At 47.3% G+C, this 24,476-nt stretch overlaps 1 protein-coding gene across 24 annotated transcripts in view; it reads right to left on the bottom strand.

Moving 5' to 3' along the window:
• Positions 1-24,476, bottom strand: part of NEDD4L (NEDD4 like E3 ubiquitin protein ligase) — a 1,578,130-nt gene that overhangs the window by 851,529 nt on the left and 702,125 nt on the right. For 12 of the 24 annotated variants that reach the window (XM_078674880.1, XM_078674887.1, XM_078674878.1 and 9 more), the window contains exons 4-5: positions 11,629-11,667; positions 8,175-8,228 (exon numbers count right to left, since the gene is read on the bottom strand). In XM_078674880.1, coding sequence (XP_078531006.1) covers positions 8,175-8,228; positions 11,629-11,667 — 93 coding nt within the window. Of the gene's footprint in view, positions 1-4,875; positions 6,581-8,174; positions 8,229-11,628; positions 11,668-24,476 lie in introns of those variants that run through there. The other 12 variants (XM_078674866.1, XM_078674871.1, XM_078674876.1 and 9 more) reach the window with 5 other exon arrangements.

Below are 24,476 nucleotides of genomic sequence, written 5' to 3'. Positions count from 1 at the left end.
TAGCTAACCTGTGAGAGTGGATTGGCCTAGGCTTCAGTATCAGTCAACACTAATGTGTCACAACAAAGGGGTGAATGTCTTCGCAAGAGAATGTCGGCTGCTATGACCGCCGGCTAGTAATCATCTGCGGTGTAACAGCTTGAGTCTAAACCTCTGAGTTGCTAACCATGTGTGGGTTAACTCAACCACATGCTCTTGAATACTACCCTTAACAGGTATGCGCTGATATAGGATGCCTGCCACTAGTAAGGAAGAAGTCCCTACACAGATCAGCGGAGTAAGTGTGTGTTACAGTAAGTGTGTCACTGCAAGAGGGTGTTTGGGAGGGTCTGAAGAGGGTATGGATTACTTCACATATCTTAGGAGGGTAAGTGTGTGTCTGTAACTGTATCCCTGCATGTCAGAGGGCATTACTGCCAGTGAAGATACACAAACCACCATACTGGCTGCCCCCAGACACGGTGATAATTTCTTGTGTAGAAATAGAAATGTAACCTTAGAACGTAAAGAACCTTGGTGATTACTCCTTTCATGCACTACAACTTTCTCTGAATCAACCACCTCCGCACAGAGTCCAAAGGATCCCACTGCCTGTGCTTAGCATTCCTTTGCCCGGAAGAGACGGAGAACTGGAGCTCCCAGGGCGGCAGTGTGAACATGTGAATGAGTGAGTCCACCGAGGCAGCACTCATCCCATCGAACTCCCAGGGACATGGAAAGAAAGGAGCCGAGGAGAAGCCCTGCCTGTTATAGCCGCTTGAATGGCACTGCCAGATTTACCTAAGGAATGTGTTCCCAGCTTCCAGAACGAAACTGGGAAGAAGGCTGTGCTATTAAAAGATAAGGAAGGCTGGTTGGTTAATCAACGTTATTGTTGCCAGTAAATACAAACTGGATTTGACCATTGTAAAACACTATACGGAACTTGAATTAAATATGCCTCACGTCACAAAACATGGATTGGCCAGGCCTATTTTCTGCAACCGTGACTATGCACCCGCACACCTCGAAGCACAAGTGATCACATATGGGCAATGCTTCCTCAGGCAGGACGTCGTAAATTACATACATACGAGAACATTATGTCTAATTAAAACTTGTTGCTATATGCAGAGCTCCATACTACGCATCTGCTCTCAGACGCTGAGAGTAAAGGAGGAACTCGGAAAAATAGAAGGCTGAGTTGACAGAAGCAGGACTCGTGGCCTGCAGGTCACAGCAGATGTCCGCATACATGAAGACTTGGGGACTGATTTCTAACTGCAGGTGGTGACCTGAGTTGCATTAATGTGTTTTTTATTGTAGCGAGTAATATGCAGATAAATTCAAAATGGCTTTAAGTGAACTTAGTTTAAGTGAAAAATGTGAGGCGCCAAACGGGTGAATTGGAAGCCTGTTGAAGTCAGAGCGCAGGGACTTCATACAAGAGACAGGTGGCAAGTTCGGCCCTTAGGTAGTCACATCAACAGGTCAGTCATATCAGGTCTTCATCCTCCCTTTAACTGTCCCTATCTCCTCACTTCCACTCCAGAACACACTATTTATTTATTTAACTTATAGAGCGCACTATCACCAAAAAGGCATCCTGGCGCTGTTGACTCAAGATAGGAAAGGACAAGAAGATGAACCGGAGCAGACATCCGACTAGGTTTTAGTAAACAACCAGGTTTTGAGTCTCCTTCTAAAGATACACAGATCACTAACTTGGCTTAGCTCCAGAGGAAGTTGATTGAGGGAGAGGTGTGGCGCCGCGGCCAGGGCGACTGACGCTGGAATCTGGGGATCAGGGTTCGATCCCCGGCTCCGGCGGCAGGTTAGCCCAGCACCATGTGACTCTGGGCAATAGCTTGCTTAATCTTCCCGACGGCCCCCAGCGCCTAGAGACCCTTACGGGTGATTGTGCGCTTTACAAATGTGGATTATTATTATTATTATTATTATTATTATTATTCCAAAGTTTGGCAGCAGCATACCCAAAGGTTCAACCACCTGCCCTGACTCTCCTAAATCACACACCAACATGTTATTACATTATTCCTTTTGAGCATTCCAGACACCAGTCCAGAAGTACAGGGAATGGGGCAGAGAGGATACTAGAGCCTTCCACATTACTGGAAACATTCACACATTTTCCTCCAAACTGCAAACATAACCTAACATTGGTATTCGTAAAGTGCACGTTCACCCGCAGGCATCTTGGCGCTGAATAACAGATGTTTATTGTTGCCCAACTCAATGGTACTCATTTTATCGACCTCAGATTGATGAAAAAGGCTGAGTGGACCCGCCAGGATTTGAACCTGTGACCATGAGGTCAAACACAGGCGTCTGCATTGGACACATTAGTGCAGTGAGCCACCAGACTCGCATACTGCCTTCTCAGGACCGTGAGGATTCCCTATGAACATTTTAACCAGTTTTATTTTCATGTCACAGTAAATGGTTTACTTTGATTGATGTCAAATTGCTATTTGTTTTTCAAAAACAGTGCCGTGATCTTTAACATGATGTGTGGGGCATTGCTTAAAATGAAGCCACCCAACCTTGCTCGCATCTGTGGTTTTTCTAGTCATCTCTCATTGTTTTTGTCCTCCATTATGGCCTTCTTATTAGAACTGCTAACCTCTAGCCGCCCACCTGCACTGGTGGCTTCCTCAGACACCTTTGGGTTCACTTTGCCTCAACAAGAGCAGCTCAACAGGATTTCCACACTCTCTCTGTGTTTCAGTGCTAATTATAGCATTTTTGTTTTGTTTTCTTGAACTTCTTTAGGTGTGCCCCAGACGTGGGTACCTTGCTCACTTTGCAACTGGATTCAAGCTGGCCTGGCTGATAAGGGATGTTACGTCAAATCTGGTCCCAGGATGCTTGTTTCCGATCCAGAGAAGACCTGGCTTGGCAGTTCGAGCTGGACTGTTATCCTTAGGAAGAGGGTCAAGACTGATTTGCATATGGCTGGGTCTAAACTGTGGTGGTGAAGAGAGCTAAAGAACGATGATGGATTCAACCGAGATCTGTGACTGAGGGGTAAGTGTAAGAAAATTTTCTGCGCTCCTTCCATCATCTCCTTGCATTTGCTAAAGTTTATGATAGCCAATCAAATCTGAGCATGGTCACAAGACTAAAATGGGATTACGCTTATACCACCTCAATAATCCTAACACACCCATTAAGTTGGATGTGGGTTATTTTACAACCACAGCGGCTCCCCCACTACAACAAACATATTTTATATATCCTCTTCCCTACTTTGGTGGTGTTCTTTCATAGGCTGAAAGGTATAAGGAAATACACGTTTCAATAAAAGATAAACACACTATTGCTCTTTATACTAAATACAGGTTTAATATTGAACAGGGGTTCTCGATATACAGCTGTCCCAATAAGATGACATACTAGTGAAAATAGAAAAAGTGAACTGTAAAATGTTTTATAATATTCTTTCATAACTGTGACCGCAGGAAGATGTTGCCAAAGCTTAGGCCTCTAATTTTGATTTCTAGGCGGTGAAAATAGGGTGATCAACAATCGTCGTACCAATCATTTGCATCCTTGAGTATCTGGTATATAAAGCATTTTGAACCAAGAGGCAAAGAAAAAAATGGATCAACGACATTTACGGCTGAAGTGGCGGCTACTTACGTGATTACACATTGTGCAAAACTTCAATAAGGAGTTCCACCATAAAGAGAAGCACTTGGAAATGCATGACCATAATGAGCCAACACTATACACACTGAAACAAATTAAGTTTTATTTAGTTGGCAGCCATACCCCCATTCTGCCTTGCCAAATCACCCCCAAACTAAAGCAAGGTTTTAGAGGTGTTACGGCAATAGTCAACGGTCTTCGATTGTACACATTGGGAAGTACCTTCTGTGTTTACTCTGCTGCTTGCGACCACTCGCTTTAAGGCTTGTCTGAAAATCTCAAGAATGCGGAACAAATCTCCTTTTCTTCAAAGACATTGAATACGTAATAAAAAAAACAAAGAATGCCTACGTTGTAGTATTTCACACCAAGCTATAGAAGCGGCAGAGTCATCAGGCGGCCCTGTTGTACTTAACAGCTGCTTGACTGTTCTATATTTCACTGAGAAAGAGCAAGGGAACACACACCAGCAATAAAAAGCAAATCCGCTCCAGTCTGTCTGTTGTCACAGCTGGCGACAGTGTGTGCGTTATTCTATATTCAGCAGCATCCAGTTTAGAAACTCAAGTGAGCTGGGTTACATTGCACCACCATGCGAATCATGTAATTGCAATTCCCTACTAACGGTTTACCCACACTCCCTCAGCAAAGTACTTCCATGCTATGGCAGGCATGTTTTCATCACTGTGATCCGCAGTACAGCTTCCCAGTGTCAGAAAAGCAAGAACAATGGTGGACACAAACACTAGAGATAGCAGAAAACTGTACATAATAGAAAGCACCAGCATCTACAATTTTTCAGAGCGACAAAGATAGTTATGAACTAGAAATGGCGGTTGGAACAAAAGGAACTGGGCTAAAATTATAACAAATAACCTGATGAGCCTCAAACCTAACATCAACAGGTTGCGATGCGCTAATTTCTAAAGTCTTTGCAATTTGCAAAGGCTTGAGAAATTATAGCAACTTCTTGAACAAACGAAAATTACATAAAACCTAAAGGAACATGCATAAACTAATTTATGATACCACAAGTGTATCTTACTCAGCACATAATTATAGCAACATTTATTGAGGCCTTCTACGTAGAGGAAATCTTCTGGTGATGTTGTGCTACCAACAAGACAAATAAAACAAACAAATGAAATTTCAAACATCCACAAAACTTTTTTTAAAAATCAAAGACCTATAGCTTCATGAAAATATACTCCTCCAAGGACTTACCATGGGGTTGCTGGCATGGGAAGTAGGTCTGTTTGGAACATCCTGCCCCGAACAATTATTTTGGTCATCACTACTATGGGTTAGTAGAATCCTAAAATGGGGTTGCCCTGTGTTCTGATCTTGTTGGATTTTAAAAGTGCAACCTTGTCCTTGAGATGCCCTTTGTGCTGAGTTGCTCCGAAACATTTCAACATGGTCTCTTTTGACTCTGCGAGGATCTGCTCTTACTCCTTTCTCTGGCGGGCTGATGCGTTCAATTCGTGGTTGGACCGGATAGGAGGTACTCCTTTCCAAACGTATGCGAGGATATCGGACCAGCCGGTCCCCCTTTGTGCCAGTAACGCCAAAATTTGAGTCGCTCCCTGGACTGGAAGTGCCTGTCTGGGACTGCTGCAACTGAAACACAAAGCACCGTTTCCCAGGATTTCCTTCCGAGTCCGGTAGGTGTTGCAAAGACCAACGCCTGGGTTCTGCTGGAGTATCTTCTGGGTCATCATTGCTAGGGGGCAGCAGCCTGACATGACGGATATCAGCATATTGAGGATGCTGCTGAGCATTCTCATCAACTCTATTCAAACCTGGAGAGACACCATTGGCCTGCTCGCCCTCAGTGACTGGCTCACTTTGCCCATTGCAGCGAGGTCCACCAAACATTCTATGGTGGCACGTGCCCGCCCCATTCACCAGCCGCCCTGGACTTCCATAGACTGTGGGTGGAGAACTGTCAGGCGTCTCGTGGAGACTGCTGGTTGAGGAACAGTTACTTCTGGCAGAGGACGTCAAGTGTTCCCTGAAGTTAGAGAACTCGTATGGAAGGTCCTCGTCTGGGGACCCTGGGGGCCCGCACTCCTCGGGGCAGCCGTTGGCCGCCTTCCGCTGCAGGGAGATCTGCATGGAGGAGCTCCTGGTCGGGCGCAGGTCAATGCTGTTGAGCAGCTGGGGGATAAACATGGAGGTGCTCCTCTTCAAAGAGCCCTCTTCCTGCAGACCCCCGTAGTCCGTCCCGTGCCGGGAGAAGGGGTGCGGGCCGCTCCTCCTCGGCAGCGTGTGGAATGCCATGAAGAAGTCGTCGTCCCGCTCCCCGTCCAGGATGTCCGACTCTGGGTCTGTGTTGCTCCGACCAGAACCAAAGTGAAACCGCAGCCGGTGGGCCATGATCTAACGGAGGCGAAGAGACGGGGAAGTAAAGCAGCAGCAGCAGCAGCAAGCCGGGCCCTGCCAGGAGCTAAAAATCAAAGAAAGGCAAATAAAGTCCAAGAAAAGGCGTTCCATCTGCCAAGCGGTTAGCGGCGCGGCGGCGGCGGCGGCAGATAGCAGAAATAGCCCAAGTGACAAGCGACATTCCGGGCATGATTGGGTAAGAGCTCTCGGTGCCCCGGCGCACGGGGGCAGGGGCAGGGCGGCCGCGGGCACGTGACCCGGGCCCCCTCGCTCGCTCTCTTTCCCTGGCGCTCAGCACCTTCACAGCTGCTGGGTTTCCATCAGAGCGGGCCGCGGGCCCGGGCGGACGGACGGAGAGCGCTCCCGGCAGCTGAGGGAGGGAGGGAGGCCGCGCACACACTCTCGGCGCGGCTGCAAGTCCCGCCCGCCCGTCCCGCGCTCCCAGGGCGCCCCCCTGCCACCGGAGGCCAAAACACCAGCCCCACCGAGGGCCCGCCTGCGAGCCGGCGCCCATGCCAAGCACCTGTCACGCCGCGGCGCAACTGCAGCTGAGCCAAACACCAACAACCGCCCCTGCAGTCACTGTTTATGGGGTCGGAGCCTCGGCTCTGCCAGAGGCCCCCCGAGAAGAAACACTTCAGGGTGCCGGCCTTGCTTCTCCAGCGACGTCAACGGGAAAATACACTCGCCACCTTTTGAATCATGAAAACTGTATAAAATAACGAGAAAGACGAAACGGAAAGAAAATGTGTAAAACATAGTTTAAAGCACTGGTGCCTAATCCTTCCCTGGAACGGTCTTTATCATTTATGCCTAGCAGACAATTATGATAACGTGCAAAACCTTTAGTGCTGTATACAAATTGTACATCTATCAAGGTTAACAAAATTGCGCAGTGCCGTATTTTGCTATTTATACAGACTACTGATCGTCCTATGGAATAAAAAGAAAAAATACATTTTGGTTGCTGGGCCTACCACATAATAATCCGTTAGAGAGATAGTGGAGCGCAAAGATATAACTTTTCTTAATATCACGTAAGAAATGTCTCCGTTAAACCCTACGCCATGATGTTGAAAGCAGGGTACACCCGCCTGAATGAAGGTGTACTGTGGGTACATACATGGTTGGGAAAAGGAGGTGTTAAGGGATGCTGCAGAGGGAATGAATGAGCTGTAGAGATTGCCATGCTGTATGTGACCTGTGAAACCAGCCGACGGTTTAAGAAAAAGTAGCGGTTGACTGCCTTTTTCCCTACTATGAGCAGTCCTTAATTCCCCGGTGCCTTCTGTGGCAAGCAATGGACAAATCCATAAAAAAAGTCAGCATTTTGTCCTCGGTGGAGTGTTTGACATGTTTACTTAGCCATCTGGTAACTTTATCGTTTCTTTGCATGAAGCTGCTTACAGTACAATAAAAGCAGGTATTGTATGGCTTGCTTTACGAACAAAACACACAATAGAGGGAGAATGCCTCAAGGTTAAGGGTATGAAAGATGAGCTGCTCGCTTATTCACAAGTAAAGTGATAGGCTTAGAACTAATAGAAAAGGGGCCGCAGGCAGTAGGATATAAAGGTCTTCACCAGATTAGGCCCGTCTAGACAGAAGAGTTTAATATCTGTGCATTGAAAGAGACTGGATTGGAAGTTGACCTTTACGACGCTCATGTAAACTGCTAGACACTGAGTGCAACAAATTATCGACACCAGTAAGATGCAAAAAACAAAAACTAATAAGAAAACAGGCCACCACTGGAAAGAAGCCATTATCAATGAGCCTCAACCAGCGAATAGCTGCACTTCAAGCCGTTTACCAGAGCTGAACTACTATAGCAACGTGGTTAAAATACAGGCTCAGAAAACCCAAACATACGAAAATCCTTGGAATTCATCTGGTTAGGAAAAGACTGAACAAGCAAGGCGAAAGCTTCGCTCAACCAAGTGGAAGACGGTAAAAGATGTATAAAACAAAGGGATGCTTTTCTGCTGATACTGCCGCAAAGACACACTGATGCAAAGCAGAAAAGCAAGAAGCCACAGGTCAGATAAAACTTGTTAAAACTTTTAACAGAAATCACTGAGAAACTCAGAATACAATTATGCGACAATACAATTTTGCTTGACGTGCTGTTCACTCACCAGTCTATTCTCATCAAAAACTTCGAACAGCAATCTGTGGTTAGAGGGATTAACCTGCAACAAACATAAAAATATATAACGGTTACTATAAGCAATTAAATGCAATTATGATAACCCAATGGTATACCACAGCATCTCAAGGCGTGGTAATTGAATAGCACTTGTTACAACGCATGTGTTTACAACGCATGCCATTACAACGCAAGTCGCTACAACGACGCGTTGTTACATCGCTTGCCATTACAACGCAAGTCGTTACGACTTGCTGTAAGGGGTGCTGGAGTTTGGAATAGTATAATTTATTATTCTAACTCCAGGTAGTGCAACAGTAGGGAAGGCGTTGGATTGATAATCCCAAAAATCCAACACCTTCTGCCCCCTACAGCAAGTCATTGTAACGACTTGCCTTGTAATGGCATGCAGTGTAACAACGTGTCGTTGTAACGACTTGCGTTGCAATGGAATGCGTTGTGAACGCTGTTTTCCATAGTAATTGCTAATCGAAGGGAACTACTTTAAGCCCACATAAGGCTTCATATTGTGCAGCTGTTCCTGTTGAGTTTGAGAGGTTTGTGTGCTTTTAGCTTTTGATAAGTTCTGTCTGATCAACAAGTTGATCATAGGGATGGGTGAAAGGTCACAGACAAGACCTTTAGAGCTGGTGATCCTAAACACTTGATTGTCAGTCAGAAAAAGAAAAAAACACCCCTGATCTAGAATAAGTCATTTTAGGAAGCTGAAGTCTAATCATTGCACATACGTCTCTACACATTTTATCATGCATTGTTGTAAAGTGATGCCAGAATCACCTTGATCCGGGATCCTCCCCATCGTATTTTCCACCTAAAACAACTATCAAGATAATAAAGGTGATACATTCATTTGTACATACCCCCCGAGGTATACAGAAAGCGGAAAAGAAAAAAAAGTGGAAAAATAACATCCCAACTAGCGTCTAGTAGTTGAATGGAATTAGACACTGCTTCACCTTACACAGCCCAGTATCTTTCTATGGGCATCACCATAAACTCACTCTATACGTTCTTATGCAGCGACTTTAGATCACGTGCCTCACTACAGTGTCACGCCTGATAGAAACCACCCCAAACCATGTCAAAGATAGGCATGCGATCATTTAACTTGTAAATTATTTGCTCTCCACTGACAAAGAACGCCTAACTTTGCTACAGTCATGGCGATGGCAAATCATCCAACTCAGTGGTTTTTAACCTGTGGTCCGAGGTCTTCTTATGGGTCTGCAACTGCTCTACAAAATTAAATATTACATTATATTTACTTTTCCTGCATCCTATCTTGCGGTTTGTTCTTTACAACAGCTGCAGAATGGTTTCTGGGTTCCAAGTCGTCTAAGTTGCAAAGCAGCAGTAAAGTAGTTGGGTAGAGTTCTGTTGTGCCAATATAAACGTTGACCAAAGTCCCCTCTGAACAAATCCTTGTACACATTGGAAAAGCACACAGGTGTTCCCCTTGAACAACTACTCAGCTCTGTACTAAACCACCGCGTGGCATAACGCAAAACGTTAGTTCCATCAAGGCTCAAGTTAATTGGCATGCTTCACTTGGGCTAGGGCTTGAATGCACTCAGGTTATGGGACATGGAACTCAGACTATAGCTCTAAAATGTTTCATGCTTTGCCCAATAAAATAAGTCCCCCAGTCTGATGCAGACTGTGACCTTCCTAGTATGCAAGGCATTCCTCCAAAGTGGTGTAGTAAAAGGAGAATGGTAACGTGTGTGCCTCATGCCTCTTCCCAATGAATGCCACAAACTCAAAATGGTGTAGGCAATCCGAGCACGACACAGATTTGTGCTTCCCACTCCCATGGGAACCTAAGACATCTCCTGTAGCGGCTGACTCATCAAGGTTTGGTCCATAAAGCTACAGACTTTCTCCTTTTCCTACTCTACCATAAACCAGTACTACTCTACTTGGTAATAACATTGAACCATTGGGAAACTCAAGAGTACCCTCATTTAATCCCGTGACAAAGTGTATACCCTTGTCAGTATGGTCCTTGATTCCAGCTGGCCCGCCTTTTGCACAATAAGGCGTCTTCTGTGCACATTCTGTTTTACCCCCGTCCCTCCACCCTCCCCCAACAAGTTAACCAACACCTATAACTCGCATACCGCAGTGAAGCCTATGGCTATTCAATGGCTAACCACACAGTCTCTGTGCTTCATAAGATGGCAGTGTTCTGTGACCGGAACAGTCCTGCAGTCCTCTGTTCCCAATGTGGTCTCACTGGATTTGTCCACTCTGTCTTCTTGGACCATGCACCAGTTGCTGCCGAGCCAGGGAAGGGCTTGCTCGCTCTTTCTCTGTCTGATCCGACACACGCTCCGCTGTGTTTTCCACTGTGATGCCACCCCTGCTGCCATTTGCTGAGCCTCCTTCAGTTCTGCTGGTTTCATCAGTTGGCCACCACAGTCTACGCCCCTGGTGCATGCATTCCATGTACTGCCCCTTCTACCCGCTCCTACCTGCGACTTGACTGCCACACTCGTGTCCCCCAGCTGCAGGCCCACCCTCCAAACCCGGATTTCTGCATTTGGGTCGCTTCGCACAGGCACCACTTGCTTTGCTGCTTCAACCCCAATCACTGAGTAACAATCCCGAAGTGGATAGAACATAAAAGTCAGTCTTTCCCATGCTCCCCACCCCACCGGTATGAAATATTTGTTTATAAAGCTGCTTTGTCGAGTATTATCAAGCTTGTATATGTATCTATTCGGAGTCAACTGATTGCTCCCCCTTCCTTTATAAATCTACTGTAATGGTTTGTTTTCTGAAAAACAAAATAACGACAAAAACGGAAATTAAGTCAAAATTAAAAAAAGAACGCTGCCAATTTTTTTGCGAATTTGATGTAAAAATATTTCTTTTTTGAGAGTGACATGATTTTTTGAAAATGATTCTTTTAACTAAAGTAGTCCAGTCAGGAATTACCCATTAAACGGACACTAAGATATCACATGCCCACCTTTGATGCAAGCGCCTTCTCAGTACACAGGCGAGTGCGGCCTTCCCCCTCGCGTTTATTTCATATAAGGCTGAACCTTGTCCACATTCATTAAGCAGCAGGGAACAAGGCGTGGCGTAAGCGAAAGACTTACAAAGTGGTATCAAAGATGTGAAAGTATAGATTTGATAACGTGTTTTTTCATAACGGAAATTACTTATCGAGCACAATCAGCCGACTTAGGACATGCAGAGACCCTGGGGTCCGACAAAACTGACTAGGCAATTTGCTTGTAATAAAAACGTAATATACACCATTAGTTGCTAGTATATGACAGGCAATCGCCAATATTAGCGAAGCAATGATCAAAAATACACTCTTAAGTAATTTGCAAATTTACAAAATAGCTTTTATAGTTTATAACCAAGATGTTCTATCAACTACTCAAATGAGAAAAAAGTTAACTTACTCGAAAATAAAACTCCTCATTCCATTTTGGATTCAGCGTCTGAAAGAAAATATATTCATATTATAATTTTAAAAAAAATACATGGACCATATAGGCAATAATTACTTTTACATATAGTATACATGATGAATTTATCAATGTGAAAAATGGATTAAAAAACAATTATCTTAAAAGCAAACGTTGCAAACTGTCTAAATGTGGCATTAACTCGTAGAAAAAAAGATCAATGGATTGAAAACACATCCCTTCGGTGACCTCTGCCTGGGAGAGTTCTGGTGCGTCAGAAGGTTTAATAATAGATTTTTGGCTAAAAATAGCTATCTTTTTCCAGAAGAGGGGTCATTTGAGACCTATGCAGGAAACCCCTTCTGATGACTCCGGAACATTGCACAGTAAAGCCTCACATAACACTCTCGGGGGCGAAAGTCAAGGATTCTCGCAAGACACCGCCGCGGAGAGCGTCATGTCATGCGCAGCTCGGGCTGTGCAAGGAGGGAGCGCGCCGTCTCGTGCTCAGCACTTCCCCTCACCATGCAGGCGATTGCAATCTCGCAGTAATGGCGGCCGGGCGCTAACAAGAGTGCAGCAGGTGCTGTGGCACCAGGGCACAAACATTGCAAGGGGCCCACTCCACTCAAATTAAAGCGATTTGCCACTTCCAGACTTTGAGTGGGGGTGGAATGGGGGTAGGAGGCTGGGAGTCATTTTCCTCGGTTGCCTTATAGTAACATAATTCAACACTAGAATATGAAAGCAGAAAAGAACAGGAAACATTAGGAATGGGAAAGGGAATAGTAAAAGGTAGAAGGCCGAGCCCCGAGCAAAGCTGAATGCAGTGTACTGGAGGGGAGCTTCACAGGCAGGGCCCTGGTGTAAATTGGAGGGATGTGGAGTATTAGAAACGGACCTCATAAGGAAAGCATGGTGAGCGTGCAAGGGATGAACTTTATACACACCAATGGGGGTTTGCCCAGGTCACCATTAGACATTTAAGGAGGCGCAACATAGAAAGTAGGTGTCCTAAACTTGGTGATCTAGACACAGTTGTAAAATGAGGCCAATGTATATCACGATGTAGCAGCATATGTCGAGCCTGTCAGTATGTGGCTCCATCAACAATCAATAGGCATATAACTATGGGACCTAGGGCCTTCTTTAACAGACTCAACCACAAGCAGTATTAGGAGACCTATGGCGGCGCGGGCAATGGAGACCTCTATTCTTGCCAAAGGAATCACAGATCCTTTCCGTTCACAAGAGACAAAGTGAGAAATATCAGCGGATCATTCTGCCATGGTCATGTAGGTTGGCTTCTGCAATAATGGACAGCACATAGTTTGGTTGTCACTAGTGAAGTAACTAGCCTTCTATGCCGGCAACAAGAAAAAACTAGCAGATCTGTAATTTAATGCAGGATGCGAGATGAGCTTAATCAGGCAATGTAATCTCGGTGGCTTTCGACATCTGCCCAAAAGTGACCCAAATTGTGGCAGTGCCACGTAACCTGTATCAGAAAATTGTTCAGCAGTACCGCGAGTCGGGGAGTAGTTTGGCCTTCTGTAATCTCTCAGAGGCCCAGTACTGAATAGGGAGCATCTTGAAGGGCATGAATTTCAATGTTGCTTCCCTAAGAAGCTGCTTATGTGTTTCAAGCAGCAAGGAACAATCCTCATCAGGGTAATACTTCCCTGTGGTCGCATGCTCTGCCTTTTGACACCTTGGTCAATGTTGGGGAAAATTTCTCCACGAAGACAATGTGTTAAGATACCCTTGTTGCGGTGTACTTCCAGATCAGAGAGATTAGAAGGGCTATAGCTATTGTTCGTGATTCTAGCCAACTGATTATGCAATGCATACATTTACAATATTGCCACCCACATAAGCCATCTAACTCCTATTCGGCTAGTAGCAAATTAAAATATGTGAGCCTCCCATTCTTGAACATCTGTACAATACAAATGATAACCTTAAAAAAAAAAACACCTGGACCACTGACCCGGCTTGTCACCCATCCTGATACCTGCATTAAGCCAAAGGGACATGCTGGCGTGAAAAAAGGAGGCATACGGTACATAGGTCAAAGCCATCCCCTGCAATGTTATATAATGCAGGAGCACGCACCACTTCAAATCACCGGATGAAAGAAGAAGACACCACACTTGTGAGTGTCTGCATGCCAGTGAGCCAGGAAGTGAGTGCGGAGTAGGGAAGTCGCCCACAGTCGTAGGAACGTGTAGTTCATCAGGTTTAAGTCTAGGTCTATAACCATCCTATACGGATGATTTCACCAGTGAATCATTTTTAGACAATGTGTTTTAGCATACCTGCAAAGGTACCATGCCATAGACAAAATTCAATTTTTGAGCAGTGTTAATATTTTATCACCTGGGATCAGGTCCAGATGTTTCCAGTGAGACACATCATTAGGGTTTCGGAAAATAAAGGATCTACATTAGCACCTACTATGTTTTCCAGGCCCTACTGAGAAAAATGCCCAAAGATTTAAGGCTTTTCAGTATAAAATCACCTGATGTGCCCCTAGACTGCCCCTCGTCCTGCACCTGGGTAATGCATCCCATTTATCCCAGCTGATCTTATAGCCAGAGAAAAATGAAAAGGTCGAGATTACGAATACCATTTCTCAGGGTCAACAGTGGTCATCAATATATCATTTGTGCAGGGAAACAATCTAGTCAGACCGTGGCATGGAGGTATGCCCACAAAGCCTTCACAATGGTGAAGTGCAACTGATAGAGGTCCCTGTGCTATAAGGAGTAAAGGTAGGCGTCGGTAGCGTTGATGCATACCCCTTCTGATTGGTAATGGACGGGATTAAAAAAAACCACAGTAATTCATTTGGGTCATTGGTTCTTGGTAGAGTCATTTGAACTTTGAAAAAAGCTTTTTGCGAAGTCATATAAAGAGCCTCACTTTAGAACAGATTCCTCCACATCAAGAGAGACCACCAGTGCCTCTCCCAGATAGTCTCATGCCCACCACAGACATGGACCAGCAGCACATATGGTTCCAAGAGGCTCGATCGGAACAAGACACACCTAGGACTCATGTAACCTGGAAGGCATGACCAATCGCAGTCTGGCAGCCAGTATATTATTAGCCCAAGATTTTATCATCTACATTAACTAAACACATGAGATGACAGAGAGAGACCATATCCTCTACCTCCTTGAATACTGCATAAAGTATGGGGGGGGGGGGGCAGAGGTTCCTTTACAGTTTTATAGAATGCACTCAGCAATTCATCCTCGTCAGGAGCCTTACATGTGGGCTGTGATCCTATTGCATTTGATATCTCTGTAATCTCACCATGTAAGAGTTGTCTACGCTTCGGAGGTAGAGATGGGAGAGAAGAGGAGCCCCAGAAATTCAACTCTTCAGTCTCATCTGCTGCATCAGAGCTATACAGCAAGGAGAGGTAAAGGCTTTAGACCTCAATTGGGTGTATGAACAGCCTGATTAAGCAGTCACTCTAGTATGGCTGCAACTACAATCCGCGATTCCCTCTGGCGCTACGGAAAAGTCAATATCTTCCAGCGGTTTTCTCAGTGACGTTGCTAAAAGTTAATCAGAACACATTCGGCCTGGGTGGTAAAGAAGGGGTTAAGGGCCAGATTATTTGTGATCAGTTGGCAGTGGAGCGAATGGATCTGCAATTTATTGTACCCATCAATAAGATCCCCAACATGTTTTCTAATGTGGTTCTCTACACACCAACTTATTTCCTTGCACTAGTTGAGCTCCATCATGAGACAAACCAAGGCCACATTTCCAGCAGCCCACGACATTTGAGGCTGAGATTTAACCCTCAATCCTCTCTCTAAACACCTAACTATTTGACTTAAGAACCTTCTTGTCATCAGGGTGGCTGTATTTTTTTCCTGCATCATTCAAGCAGATTGGGTGGGAGTAGTGAGAATGTTATACAGCCCATATCCAATTCCAGTTATAGGAGTATTCCGGTAGCCTTCTATGTAGCATGCAACAGACAGGCACGTAACTGTGCAACCTATCCAAGTTAATGAAGAGGTAGTCCGCAACAATGTGCCATGTTAGTTTGAGTGGAAAGAGTAATTTAAGTCTTAGGATAAAGTAGACTCCATACATCGATTAGGCTGTGGTCCAAAAGCACATCTCGCATTATTCCCAATGATTATCATTACATCCGTCAAGAGAATTTCATCCATCAAGGGAAGGATCAGATTCCAATTCTATGTCAGGACCGGAGGCTTCAGATTATGCTTTTTACCTTCTTCGCTGTTTATTCCACAAAACTCACAGCAGACAAAAAGCAATAACGTAAGCCCTACACCTCAAAACAAAGGGTATGGGCTAAACAGAACAAAAAATTTCCATCAAACTACAAGTCCCATGAGTAACATTATAGCAGTCCATAACATAGTCCTTCCTTAATGTCCACTGCAGCTAGGTAAGGCGTCCTTCTCATGACCACTTCCTCTTTCTTCGCTGCTTCTCAGCCAGTTAAGTGATCTTGCCTCTCTCCTCACTTTAGTCTAATATTGTGGGGTGTTTAGGGGTACTTTGGTTTATACTATATTTCATTTGTGATTGTGGGGGTTGTGTTGTGCTCTGTAGTTCCTTTTCAGAGCCCTGCACCGGTCGCGGGAGCATTCGGTGCTTTTACGCGATTTCCCAGTTACTCGAGCGGCCGCCTCCGGCCGCTAGGGGGAGCCTGAGCGTCTCGTTCTCCTCAGCGCGGCTTTTCGTCAAGGAGACCGCGCTGAGGAGAGCGTTGCAACGGAGCTTCCCCAGCCACCTCACCGTGATGCTCAGTATTCTGAGTCTGTAACAGCCCCCGAAATATATTACAAACGCCCCAGTTGGGGTCTGTACTGCGGTCTAACCGCGTTGCTGCCTGCGGGCGATTGGTGGGCACCTCGTTGTTTTTGTTCCTGCATTCATTGCTGGCGCGCAGGGAGGTGGCAGTGACCCGGTCTGTTTCAGAGGGTCTGCGCGCTAGGGGTAGGGTGCCCCCCTCCATATTCCGGTTTTGCCAGACCTTAAATTTTGGCAGCCTAGGTCTGCTACTGGAATACTGCACAGGCTACTGTCTGCTACCCTGCTCATCGAGCTGCCCCCACCTGGTCTTTCTCCAATTTTGCGGTACTGTGGTTTGGGCCATACAGGTTGCAGCTATGGGAGACGAATATTATGAGGAAGAGGAGTCTCAGGGTTATTTGACTGACGATGAATTCTACAATGCAGTAGACAGTTCTATATACAGGTGTGTAACGGAAATTGTAGGGCCCATGGAGGAGCCTCTCTCCGCACAAATTATTCAGGAGTGCGAGAGGGTGACGCAGGCTCACTTGGGGATCTCTAGTACGACACCAGCCCCGGTAGGGAGTGAACCCCCAGCCCCTAAGAAACCTTGTAGGAAGGGTTGTCTGGTGCACCGCAGGGTGTGGACAAGGACGCCTTTGAGCGATTGCGCAATGCATTCTTGGCCAAGGCGACCGAGCCGACCCCTGCGCCTCCACAGACCCCGGGTCCTTCGGGGTCCACAGGGTCGGTTCCCTTATCCTCGGGTGCGGCTTCACCGGCAGACACGGACGACGAGGATGGGTCGGTGCGTTCTTGGCGGCCTTCAGGCTCTACCGTCGATCTACCTCAGGATAGTTCGGGCATGCTTGACCCGGATGAAATTATGCATCCGCGGTCGGCTGGTTGGACTCCTGGGGAGAAGGTGGCGAAGTTCGACACGGGCCACCTCCGCAAGCCCCTAGAAAAGGAAGCGAGGAGTTGTCTGCGCGGGGAGTGCCCCAGGCCTACGTTGGAGGGGAAGGTTGCCCTGACGCCGGAATTAGATCCTAAGATGGTCACATTTTTGGCGAAGTTCGTTAAAGATCCTCGCAAAGGGATTGATCGCTCCTGGCGTTCCTGCCAGGATAAGCTTTTGGATGCCATCGGTCTGATAACAAAAATCCTGGACATGGCAGAGGAGGCGAAGGTGTCAGGTGCCATTTCCCCTGAGGTCCTGTCTAACTGGGAGCAAAGAGTAGTAGTTTTCCTGGGTAACGCGAATTGTGCCCTGTAAACAGAGCGCCGGAGGTCTCTCTTAATCAAATTGGACCCTAAACTGGCGATCTGGCCTCTTCGGAGGCAGGGGCAGTGGCCCAGGGTGGCCTTTTCGGCGATCCTTTTATTAAAGAGCTGGGGAAGTTTGTCAGCACCTTCACGTCCCTGGATAGGGCCCAGACAAGTATTAAAAAGGTCTTCCAGCAATGTTTCTCCAGGGGGGACGGTCGCGGTGGGCGCCGCGTGACCGGCCGTGGTGGTCAGCAAGCAACCAACAGAACCAAGGCTCCGGGCGAGGACAATACAACGCTTCGCAAAATTACAACACCTTCTATCCCACCAGAGGACAGCGGTTCCGAGGACGTGATGGATTCAAGAATTCCGCTGGGAACAATTCCAACGGTCAGTGTTATATCGGCGGACCAGGTCCGCATAGGAGGGAGGTTAGCCTTGTTTCCAGAGGCCTGGGCCGCAATCACGTCGGACGCATGGGTCTTACAGACCGTGCGCGGATTTCACGTGGAGTTTTACGACCGGCCCCGCCAAAACAGGCCTCCTCTTCCTATCGTTTTCTCTCAGGCAGATGCACAACTAGTCGACGAAGAAGTCTCGGACTTACTTCGCAAAAGCGCCATTTGTTATTCGACACGACACCCGGCAGGGTTTTTGAGCAATTTGTTTCTAGTGGACAAGGCAGATGGAGGGAAGCGTCCGGTAATCAACCTCAAAGAGTTCAACGGTTGGTTGGTTTACCGGCACTTCAAGATGGAGGAATCCATCTTTTGCGGGATGTGTTGCTCCCGAACGATCTGATGGTCCGGCTGGACCTGAAAGATGCGTACTTGGTGGTCCCTATTCACCCTCCGCATCGGCGTTTTCTGCAATTCCAATGGAGGGGCCAGGTTTTCGAATTTACGGCACTTCCATTCGGACTTTCCTCTGCGCCTTGGTGTTTCACCAAGCTCCTCCCTCCGGCGGTAGAGTTCTTGCGGAGCCAAGGAATTCGGATGATTGTCTATTTAGACGACATCCTGTTGATGGCTCAGTGCCCTGTGAAGTTGACCCTTCAATTACGGCAGACTGTATCCTTGCTCCAAGGGCTAGGTTTTGTGGTCAGCGGCGAAAAGTCAATTCTCACCCCTGCTCAATCGGTGGTGTTCCTCGGTTTTACCGTGGACTCGGTGCAGTGCACCCTGAGCCTTCCTTCCAGGAAGTTAGGGAAGATTCGCCACACTCTTCGTCAGGCGATCTCAAGGTCCCACACATCTCTCTGACAGATTGACCGGGTAGTAGGACTACTGTCTTCCTCCATCCAGGCAAGCTTCCCGGGGCCCCTTCATTACCAGGCCCTTCAACGCCTCAAGGCGCACCATCTCCGTCGGGGACTGACGTACGATCAGGTGGTTCCCCTTTCGGACGAGGCGAAGGAGGAAATGGCCTGGTGGCTCGCCCATATGGAAGCTTGGAACGGCCGAGCAATTTTTGGACCGGTCCCGGGCTTGGTGATAGAGTCCGATGCCAGCAGAGCCGGCTGGGGCGCCCGCTGTGTAGAGTTTTCCACAGGCGGCGCCTGGTCATCCGGGGAGCAGGAGCTGCACATCAACTGCTTGGAGCTGTTGGCGGGGTCCTTCGCGGTGCGCTGCTGGACCAAAGACACGGTTCGCTCCTGCGTCCTGCTTCGCATGGACAACATCTCCGCGGTGCGTTATGTGAACCACCTGGGCGACCCTCGTTCCAAGGCTCTGGCGGACTTGGCGAAAGATTTTTGGGATTACTGCCTGGCGCATCATGTGTCAGTAACGGCGGAATACTTGCCAGGTCAAGACAACCACGTGGCGGATTGGCACTCCCGACACCTGAGGGATTCCAGTCAGTGGAAGCTGGATCCGAAGGTTTTCAGGTGGTTGGACGACCTTTGGGGCCTTTTCTCAGTGGACCTCTTTGCATCCCGTCTCGACCACCAGCTCCCGCGTTTTTTCAGCTGGAGGCCGGACCCCCTGGCGGAGGCCACAGACGCCTTCCTTCAGGACTGGAGTGGAGAGAAGTCTTACGCCTTCCCCCCGTTTTCGATGATGGTGAGGGCGGAGGTCCATCTTCGCCGCCAGCGAGTGGACGTGGTCATGGTGACTCCCTGGTGGAGATCGCAAGTCTGGTTTCCAGTTCTTCTGGAACTTTCTTGGGATTCTCCAATCCTACTCCCCCGGTTTCCGCGACTTCTTCTCAACGTGGACAGAGAACCCCACCATCTGGTAATTCAGAGCTCTCTTCGCCTCATGGCATGGAGGCTTTCGGGCGACGTTGGTTGCTCCCAGGGCTTTCGAGACCAGCTGAAAGTTTCCTCTCAAAGGCATGGGCAGGTAGCACGACTAAGCGTTACCGCTCCGCCTGGAATAAATGGTCCTGTTGGTGTCTTCGACGAGACCTGGATCCCTTGGTCGCGGACGTCGTACCGGTGTTGAATTTTTTGGCGGAATCAGCCTCGGCTGGCCTAGCCTACCGTACGGTAAACCCAATGCGTTCAGCAATCTCAGCAGGCCACCAGCCGGTGGCGGTTGTACCGTTAGGAGAACACCCTTTGTTTGCAGACTTTTGAGAGGGATTCGCCTCTCTTTGCCTCCGGAACCTCGGTACTCGGTTCTTTGGGACGTTAACTTAGTCCTTAATCTTTTCCTGTCATGGCAGCCGAACAAGTATCTGTCTTTGAAAGAACTTTCAGCGAAGTTGGCCATGCTCTTGTGTCTGGTTTCATGCAGACGGGTATCGGATGTACGCGCCTTGGATGTCTCGGCGAGGGTTTTTTCCCCGGACGGGGTAGTCTTCACGTTGGGGTGCCGCACGAAATGTGCATTAAGGACGATTTCTTATCCGTATTTTGTGGACGTTCCCAAACTGTGTGTGGTTCAATGTTTGAAGGCTTACGGGGACTTAACTCTTAAACTTCGCCCTCCGGGCGAGCGACAGTTGCTAATCGCGCTGCGAAAGCCGCACAAGGCTGTCTCTTCACCCACCATCGCCAGATGGGTACGGTGGATCATGCAGGAAGCAGGTATAGATACGAAGCAATTCGGTGCCCACTCAGCAAGGAGGGCCATGGCTTCAAAGGCATTCTCCTTGGGTGCCCGGTTAGAGGACTTGATGCGTGCAGCGGACTGGTCCTCTGACTCCACCTTCAAGCGGTTTTACTTCAAACCGGTGGTGGATATTGCGAATTTGGTGGTAAGTAAGCTTTAAACCAGCATAATCTGAAGCCTCCGGTCCTGACATAGAATCGAAATTTGCCTAGCATTGTAACGGTAAGTTTCAATTCTATTAAGGACACGGAGGCGAGGATTATCCCTCCCGAGCCACCTGCGGAGACGAACCCGCCCGTACTGCAGTAAGTACTCAGGTTTTCCAGTTTCTGTGGTTATGAGGCTTAACGTGTTTTCAGAATGATGCTTGAGTTTATGCACAGGAACGTTTGGCCTTTCACCGCTGGCGCTGTTGTATGTCTTTCATAGGAAACGATGGCGCAAAGCAGGACCAGTGACATCATAGCGTGACTCGCGCGAAGAAAGAGGAAGTGGTCATGAGAAGGGCGCCTTACCTAGCTGCAGTGGACACTAAGAAAGGACTATGTTATGGACTGCTCTAATGTTACTCATGGGACTTGTAGTTTGATGGAAATTTTGAGTTCTATTTAGCCCATACCCTTTGTTTTGAGGTGTAGGGCTTACGTTATTGCTTTTTGGCTGCTGTGAGTTTTGTGGAATAAACAGCGAAGAAGGTAAAAAGCATAATCCTCGCCTCCGTGTCCTTAATAGAATTGAAACTTACCATTACAATGCTAGGCAAATTTCGGTTCCCACCTAAGACACATTTATTGGAGTCAAATTCTGTGAGAACATGGGACAGACAGAAGATAAATGACTTTTTACATGTGTTAGGTCCAAACACTGATCCAATTGTCATGACTGTGTCTAGATTGGGTCTGCCTTTCAAATCGGACTAATAGTGCAACTTTGTGGTTCCTAGATTTAAACTGGCCCGTATGGGGGGAAAGTCTTTCTCCCATCTGGGACCAGTTCTCTGGAACTCTTTGCCTTTAGCCCTGCGTAAGGAGGTAAATCTTACCAGTTTCAAGAAAGGTGTAAAAACCTGGCTTTTTGATAAATAATTGCAGGCTTCTAATGGGTTGTTTTCTGCGCTTTTTGGTGTTTTTCAGCTTTTACATCTGTTGCGCCGGGAAACCCTTTGTGGGTATCTGCGCGCATTATAAGTGCAAAAAATAAATAAATAAATAAACAGTCTGTAAGGAAGGATAAGAAAAGTATCACTACAATTTCTGGAGTTATTGGTCAACTCCTCACCTTGGGAGTCTGGTCCATTAGTACAGTTACTACTCATAAACCCCACCCATTTGCACTGAATTCTACGTCTAACAACTGGACCTTCTAAATCAAGGCAACATCTGTAGCCTTGGTAATCCGACCAGCAATAGTGTTTCAGTTAGTATGATAGGCCATACACATCCTGGGAAATATTTGCAATGTCTTGGAACTAAGTGAGGAAGTCCTATCTGCTGATGTAATGGGCAGTAGAAGTCTAGAAGTGTTCCAAGTATGGCTAGCACACTAGATCAGCGACTATGTAACCAAAAACGAGCAAGGGCAAGCATGGGTCAGTAAAATACCGTCAGAGGCAATTAAGGACAAAATGTGTACAGCGGAACCTTCTCTAACAAATAGGGTACCAACACTAACTTATTTGTGGGTTGAATCTCTATTCTGTACCCCAGATGGAATCAGGCCTATAATAAAAATACATCCGACTGGTGTTCGAAATGTACCATGTGTTGTGAATGGACCCTTTCTAGGGTGCTTTACCTCAATTTTTTGGTTTTCTCCTTCCCAGTTTTCCGCTGAACTGGATGCTAGCCTTTGAACTGGAGCGCGTTTGGCACTAAAATGCAGTGCCAAAGCGCTGTGCTCATCATATACACACTGTGGAACAGTGTATATATGATTGGCTGATTTGAGTTAGCTGTAAGACCCATGTCAGGGGGTGAGAGCTATACGCGTGGGTTGTATCTTGAATGTGCCTCAGAGGGCCTGCCACACTGGTTGTGCCACCCACGGAGGTAGCTCGTCCATTGTGCCACAGGTTTGCCCTGGTGGGGCCTGTGAGCATGGGTTACTGTTACTCTGTTTGGCATTTAAAAAGCTAAGTTCCAAGGTTCTGCATATCTCCTGCTATATCAGAGTACTCCCTGACGACGTGGTGCAGTGTTGGGAAGAGGTTGGGAGGTGTGTGTGTGTATGCGTTACATGCAAGAGTCATGAATGACACCAGATGGCATGGTCAGTACTATGCGGCCTGCTTCTAGCACTGGATTAGGAAGAGGGGGTGTAGGGAAAGTTTATCGAGCATTATTTTCTATGGGCAGAATAATAACAGTATATTGTTTGGTATTGATGAGTTCATTATGATAAATCCTCTCCAGTAGAGGGAGGGGATTTGCCATTACAGTGATGGAAATGTCACCTTGGGAAATGGGCATTTCGATGCTTGTGGCTCTGTGCATCTGGCGGCTTGTCGCCTAATTCACAAGTGGGTGCTAAGGTGACAGCCACATCTGTGCATTCCTGATAGAAGGTAATAAACTAGGGGTTCACTGAAAACTGCAGACCTCTGACTCCGAGGGGCCTTTCTGGGACGGTTACATGGGGGTGGAATTGGCACCTACATTCCAAGGGGCAGGGTCTTGGCCCCACTAAAGATAGTGATCAAGCCTCCCAGAGTAGAATGGCAGACAGGACAAAATTTGAAGATGGTCGGTGCATTTCAAAGGTGGCCTTTTAAACTGATTGTATCTTCAAAGGCCATGGTGGGTATAACTACTGGGGCTTCGGGCTCAGAGTGTAGAGACACTTTTGGATTTGGAACCATACTACGATTGTTCTATACTGGAACACTGACACAGGGAATCATTAGGGCAGGATGGAATGCAACTGGACCATCCACAGTCTTGTGGTGGCTTTGAGCATGTCGGGCTCCAGGAAGGGGACTATCACTTGGTGGATTTTGCCTTGACTTTGCTTGCTGGCAGCTTAGTGCCAACTGTTGTGGCCTGGGTCTCGAAGTACTCTCCAAGGGCCGGTGAGCTGGCCTCCTGCATCCGAGATCCCTGTGACATGAATGATCTCACGGTCCCCACAAGATCATAAGGACCATACGGGTGCAGCGGAGACAGGTGGAAGTGATCAGGATTGGGACATGGACCGTCCAGACATGCACAATCCTTTCACCCTGCAAGAGTGCAAGAGGAGTGTGCACGCAAAGATCAGCAGCCATCTGAGTTGTCAGGACATGAGGAATACGAGGAGTGCTGGCAAAGCTTGCGGATTACGAGGGACCGGTGTTTGCAACCAGGGGACCTGTGCAAGCTTGCACTGCAGAGCCTGTGATGTCTGAGGGGAGTTGGTGGATCCTGAGCCGGGAGCAGAGACTTTTTTGAGGTCATAGACTCCATTGATCAACGCCACCAGGTGCATTGCTGTGGAAAACACTGTGACAAGACCTGAGGGCTTTCGTGTGCCTTGTAGACATGTACAGCTGACTGTCGGTGGTCTAATACAGGTCTCACCTCTGCTTGAGTGGAAAATATTTCTCCAGACGTGAAAGCATGCCAGATTTCTGGGTCACAGCCTTTTGTCTAAGGTGGGAATAGTGAGCTCGCACTCGTGCAGGGGCCATCGGGCAGCTGAAGGTCTAATCAGAATGGACGAAACTAAGCAACTGTTTCCTTCCAT

This window comes from Lissotriton helveticus, chromosome 2_1 (genome assembly GCF_964261635.1).
Source record: "Lissotriton helveticus chromosome 2_1, aLisHel1.1, whole genome shotgun sequence".
Classification (NCBI taxonomy): Eukaryota; Metazoa; Chordata; class Amphibia; order Caudata; family Salamandridae; genus Lissotriton; species Lissotriton helveticus.
This window is presented reverse-complemented; position numbering and strand designations above follow the sequence as displayed.